At 38.8% G+C, this 6372-nt stretch overlaps 1 protein-coding gene across 1 annotated transcript; it reads right to left on the bottom strand.

Annotated features, from left to right (window-relative positions):
- Positions 1-1228: 1228 nt before the first annotated feature.
- Positions 1229-6335, bottom strand: LOC137258120 (putative ribosome-binding factor A, mitochondrial). Its single transcript, XM_067795683.1, has 5 exons — positions 6130-6335; positions 4795-4819; positions 3316-3471; positions 2624-2733; positions 1229-2139 (listed from the first exon to the last, which is right to left on the bottom strand). Exons 1-5 carry the CDS (start codon positions 6261-6263, stop codon positions 1419-1421), a joined length of 1146 nt encoding a protein of 381 aa, XP_067651784.1. The 5' UTR covers positions 6264-6335; the 3' UTR covers positions 1229-1418.
- Positions 6336-6372: the final 37 nt, after the last annotated feature.

Below are 6372 nucleotides of genomic sequence, written 5' to 3'. Positions count from 1 at the left end.
AAAGATTCCTTGTACATACATCAGAAAAATTCATGTATTGGGAATATTCAACCACAGGTAAACTGAAGCGCAAATGGGTTGCGCAGCATAGAGAAAATGACCAGTCTTCTTGCATGCGAGCGAAGCAAGCAAAGGTTGGCAACGTACTTCCCTGGCTTCGGTTCGAAAAATATCTTTTATGTCAAAATAAAATATCGCCACCATTGAAGGTATACACCCATTACTTCATTGGATTGTGCCCTCACATTTTCAACCCCATGTTGAACAATTACTCACGTGGAGTATTTTTATTCAACATCTTAACCGTAACTTTTGGTATATCAGACCATTCTTCACCTCTATTACCCCTTCCAGCTTCCGGTTCAACGAAGTGAAGGAACAGAAGGGAATTACTCCATATGGAATGCTTACAGTTACCTCCTCCCCTGTTTCATTCACCCATTATGCCAGAAGTCTTTTTATGTAGAATAAATGTCACAAAAATTCTAACAATAGCGACAACATATATGACAAATAAACTCCAACAGGTTCATGATAAAATTAAGCAATAGGGTATTTCTCTTTAATTTCTGCTTATTCTTGTTCCGTCACTCCATTCAACTGGAAGCTGGCAGGGGTGGCGCTTAAAATGTTGAATAAAACATATTTCACGTGAGTAATTATTAAACATGGGGACCCGTGAAGGTCCCGGGGTAGAATAGGCCTTCAGCAACCCATGCTTGCCATAAAAGGCAACTCAGCTTGTCGTAAGAGGCGACTAACGGGATCGGGTGGTCAGGCTCGCTGACTTGGTTGACGCATGTCATCGGTTCCCAATTGCGCAGATCGATGCTCATGTTGTTGATCACTGGATTGTCTGGTCCAGACTCGATTATTTACAGACCGCCGCCATATAGCTGGAATATTGCTGAGTGCGGCATAAAACTAAACTCACTCACTCACTCATTAAACATGGGATAGGGAGTCTGAGAGCACAACCGAGGAAATGGGATTGCACCTTTGACCGTGGTGATATTTTATCTTGACATGAAAAATATTTTTCGATCCAAAGCAAAGGTAGTACGTTGCCAACCTTTGCTCGCTTCGCTTGCATATAAGAAGACTTGTCATATTCTCTCTGCTGTGCAACCCCATTTGCGCGACAGTTTGCCTGTGATTCAACATTCAGTCTTCATGTATCATGTACACATATCTATCTTTAAGTTTCCAATTATGAAGGAACAAAATGAAGTTTCCTGACACGTTTATTCGCGATTTGGAAAGAATTCTCATGTTATCACATTTTTCACCCTAAAATAGTGAATGTTCATTTGTAATGTTTCACAAATACTGAAAAAAGTATCAAGTTGAGAAGCTCTATTGCCTGACATTCTAACATTCCATGAAACTAGAAAAAGCTCAAAACACTGGCACTTCTTTCATCTTTCAGTGGTACCGTCCTCAGAATCAGATGTATCATCATCAGTAGAATCGTCATCAGAATCAGTTGTATCATAATCATCACTAGTTGTACCACCTCTTGCAGTGCTTCCACCCAAATCATGTGTTTCATAGCGATTATAATCAGCCACTGTGTAATCACTTTTTGTTAATTTAGCCTTTTTCTTCAACAAACTTTTTGTTCTCAAAAACTTTTCGTAGTCCGGTGCTTGCACTGGTTTGACAGTATTTTCACTTTCCGATTCAATTCCAAGTGTCCTCTCCGAACTTCGATGCTTTGTTTTGTGTTTCTTAAGAAGCAGTCTCTTCATCATTTCCTCGTGATTCAGTCCATACAAATCACTTCGGAAATTTAAATCAGACTTGGTGTCCTTTTTATCTTCTACCAATGTTCTGACACCCTCAAGATCACCATCGGTCTTTTCATCCACAGCAATAATATGCCTGCCATGGTTGGTACTTTGTGAAAAATCAAGAGACAGTTTTTGCAGCTGGTCAGATACATCTGCATCTGATGGTTCTTTTGGAGCCGAGTGGAGTGTTCGAATATTGCTTCCCATGTGACTGGGAACAAAATCAGGGCCATAATCTGCCATTGTCAGTAGTTTCTCAACTTCTGCATACCGACTTGCCGTCTTGTCTTGTACAAATGTGACTTGGGGAATAGTTCCAACAATATGGTAAGAGATAAGGATAGACCTGGAAGAATAAAAGGACATTAACAACTATAGGCACACATCCTTCCCAGTTATAAAGTATATTTCCAGTCTATTAGGACAAATACCATAAACCCATTTTCCACCTAAAAGCTCTGGCTTGACAGTAACATCAGCTAAACACAAGATTTCTCTTGCTCACTAGTCATAAATCAACAAGATCTCTTCTGAAAACAAGTCTGGCATAGATCTACGTTCAAAATCATGGCCCTCTCCATCAACTCCTCAAATCCATCAACAGATTTAAGGCACTTTCACATTACTTGCATTTTCCAAAAAAATGACACCAAAAACAAAAAAATTTAACTACAAATATCTAAACAAAAATTACATCAATCACTAATAACGGATCCTGGCATGGCCAAGGGATGCATCTCTGCATGGAACTGGTTTCCCATTGACCACTGGGGTCTTTGTGTCCCTGACTAAATCAGGTCTTTATCCTTGACATTGTGGTTAGGTCACACCTGAGCTTTGATTCATGTTTCTTCAGCTCAATTTCAAGTTCATCATCCCTCTCAGAGCCACTACTCAGCCAGTAGATGTTCACTGAACTGAAGTCGGGGGTCACTTTTACCTGCAAACAAAATGACATTACAAACCTGTTACCATTTTCCTGGAGAAAAGAGCTAACTGACTACTCAAGACTTGTCCTCGCCAAACTGCACTAAAACTATGTGGCTTGATCATAGTCCCTCCAGTGACTTACAAAATATATCCCTTCATTGTCCTCTCTATTGGACAGTTGAATTCAACCAATCATACACTTATGCTTACCTGCATGAATGCAAATATCACTTTGTAATCCTATGCCTACTAAGATCTCAAACACATGACCAAATATGGTGAAGCCAAAAATGTCTGTACTGTATGCCACAGAAACGTCAACGGATCTTTTCTGCCCTGGAATGAACACCATTGCCAGAATGCCAGAAGTAACAATATCCCATCCATGTAAGGAGCCTATATATATGACAAGCCTGGATATGTTGAACTAGTGATCGAAATCATGAGCAACAACTCACTCTGTTGTCCTAAAATGACATTAAAGAACCCTGTTACAGTGTCGTATGGTCTGACTGCCTTGTTTGACAAACAGTTGAGGATGTATTCTGACCTAGAACAAACAAGGATGTAAAAACATGACTGTCTCACGTACTCGGTTGATGTCAACTGCCATGTCAGCTAGTGCAGGTGAGAGTTCTCCGGAATCTATTATGCTTGTGATGTAGTTGTACAGCACTGTGCTAACCTGTTCTGCACGTCGACGCTGTCCATCACTCACACGCCTACTGGTAGTTATTGAATTTGTCATCTGGAAGGAATAACGATTTGCTGTCATTGTATCTAAGGTTCAGTACACCCATAAATCAAAAACTTTTCATCACCAAATACAAACCTCTGTCATCAATACAAAATAGTAAAATACAAAAATCTGCAACACTGCATTAAGCCATATGAACATTAAGAAATGAACTGATAAACTTAAATGGTCTGTCAGCTACTTTACTCACTGGATGAGCAGCAAATACCAGTATCATAGAGATTGACAAATATTAACTAGATATCAAACAATTATTGATAAATATAGAAGTAAATTTTCGTAAGTAAACAGTACAAAAGATATCAACATATTTCATGCCACTGATGAACAGTGAAATGTTAATGAATGGATTATTAACAAAAACTGCATTCTGAATATACATGTAATCTAGAAACAGCCCATACAACTGTATTTTATGGAAGATATTATTCAATGTAACAGATTTCATACTGAAAATTTATGAGATTTTTAATCATTCATATTTTTAGCCAGCTTGAGCAAATATACTGGACAAAGTAAGTTAGGGATATTGGTATTTTTATAATTGATATTTTATCAGTGTGTCCATGAGCAAATAGATCATTATTCAAAAATTCAAAATTTGCATACATCCTTAATATTTGTGTCAGTATAGAATAGTCAGGGTATGCTACTTCACACACTGGATGAAGGCAGTGTGGAGTTGGACCTGTGAAGGTCTCGGGGTAGAATAGACTTTCAGCAACCCATGCTTGCCATAAAAGGCGACTATACTTGTCGTAAGAGGCGACTAATAGGATCGGGTGGTCAGGCTCACTGACTTGATTTTTTGATTCGCCGATGATTGATATTGATATTTGCTGCTCATCCAGTGTGTGAAGTAGCTGACAGACCACTTACGTTTATCAGTGCATCTCTTATTGTTCCTATTGCTTAATGCATTGCTGCAGATAATTGTATCTTACTATTTTGTATTGATCACTGACACATCTGTTCCCAGTTGCACAGATCGGTGCTCATGTTGTTGATCACTGGATTGTCTGGTCCAGACTCGATTATTTACAGACTACCGCCATATAGTTGGAATATTGCTGAGTATGGCGTAAAACTAAACTCATTCACTCACTCAGTGTGGAGTTCAGGAGACTAATCCTTACACCATGGTACAGGATGGTGTGTGTAAGTTAGCTCATCTCAGCAATATTCAAGCAATATGACTGCAGGTCTTATACTAATGGAAATACCAAGGCAACCGGTGACCCATATTCATTTTGATATGTGCCAAAGAAAGAACAGAATATATTCATGATATTACAGAGGTAAATGTCTACATACCACTGGATTCTTGTGCCATTTCTTCCTGCAAAAAGAAAAAGAAGTACAGAGTGTGCACAGATCATTCACTTCTGTTTCTTAAGTGCTTACATCAGACAGTATTTCATAACATTTCATATACAGTGATCAAAGCATACTCAGCAGCATAAGAAATGTAAGAAATGCAAAGTTCGAAAAAATGAGATCTCATAAATGTAAGCAATTATGTCTACGTCTTTGAAAATTTGAGAAAAAAAGACAAACTTGCATTTCTTTTGGTGTTCAGTATATCCTATAACTGTTACAGCACGAATTTCAGAGTGCAACAAATGTGTTTCTGGCTATGTTTTATAATCCTAATACTAATACTGAAGACCCGTGAAGGTCCTGGGGTAGAATAGGCCTTCAGCAACCCATGCTTGCCATAACAGGCAACTATGCTTGTCGTAAGAGGCGACAAACAGGATCGGGTGGTCAGGCTCACTGTCTTGGCTGACACGTCATCGGTTCCGAATTGTGCAGATCGATGCTCATGTTGTTGGTCACAAGAAGTTGTAATCCATAAAGCTGCATGTTTCATGTAAGACTACTGGGCTGTGTAATGGGGAATGTTCAGGGTCTCCTTATACAATATCTTCCATGTCCATGGTTAAGGAACCAACTAACCCACAGTATGAAGCAGAGATGCAATCTTCCTCCATTACAGTTCTTTGTTCTGATTTTGGCAAGGATACAAATCACCACCCAGAGACCCCTGTCCCCATTAGCCTGAGTGTCTAGGCGTACATGTCTCAGAGTGAAACAGATTCATTACCACATAAAATTCCATTTTGATCTAAAAAACTATCAACACTTCCACATATTCAGCTTTTGCAATAAAGATGAGGTCCTTGCAAAATATTCAGACCAGCAATTCCTCAGAAAGTGATCCATCCGTATCCCCATCTTTCAACATTAAATTTCCTGAAGGGGAGAGTCCTTCCCCAATATAATATTCCAACACTGTACGTATTTAAGGAGATTTATGCATGTCAGCTTGTAATTTTGGTTTTCGTTGGGGGATGGGGGTACGCAAGCAACTTTTACCCCGAATTCCGCATTGGTTTTCCTGTTTGCAAACCAACAAGTCAACACATAGCATGATAAAACAAGGTTTTCATAATGTTAAATTTAATGTCAGTGCACAATCAGTACCACGAAAGGGACGACTGCACTTTACCGAGCGCACTTTTTCCGAAATCTACTTAACTGAGTTATCTACATACTAGGGTAAGTGAATGCATATTTGAACAGGTCCATCTTCAATTTGAATATGTTTAATGTCGTGTGCTAAAGTCATCACTTCAATAAACCTACTTTGGACTTTTGTCAATAAATTTCTTCAGTTGCTTCACCATTTTGATTTTACTTGATTCTCTGAACTGTAGCACACATATTGAGTTATAGTTTTTCACCAATGTCAGTCGACTGGTGACACTCAGACGAATCATATTCAGCGGGTGACGTAAGTATTTCAATAATCATGTGAAATTCATGGAGGCAGCCATTTCGTCATTCTGCACAGAATATCAATAATTTTAGTTATGAAAAAATTATCTA

The sequence above is a fragment of the Haliotis asinina genome, chromosome 12, assembly GCF_037392515.1.
Source record: "Haliotis asinina isolate JCU_RB_2024 chromosome 12, JCU_Hal_asi_v2, whole genome shotgun sequence".
Classification (NCBI taxonomy): domain Eukaryota; kingdom Metazoa; phylum Mollusca; class Gastropoda; order Lepetellida; family Haliotidae; genus Haliotis; species Haliotis asinina.
This window is presented reverse-complemented; position numbering and strand designations above follow the sequence as displayed.

Excerpts from the sequence above, each read along its gene's own strand:
- LOC137258120 (XM_067795683.1), bottom strand. The coding sequence starts at position 6,263 with ATGATTCGTCTGAGTGTCACCAGTCGACTGACATTGGTGAAAAACTAT. Across the intron at positions 2,734-3,315 it reads TGGCAGTTGACATCAACCGA|GTAAAAGTGACCCCCGACTT; the intron begins GTACGTGAGACA and ends TTTTGTTTGCAG. Across the intron at positions 2,140-2,623 it reads AAACATGAATCAAAGCTCAG|GTCTATCCTTATCTCTTACC; the intron begins GTGTGACCTAAC and ends TTATTCTTCCAG.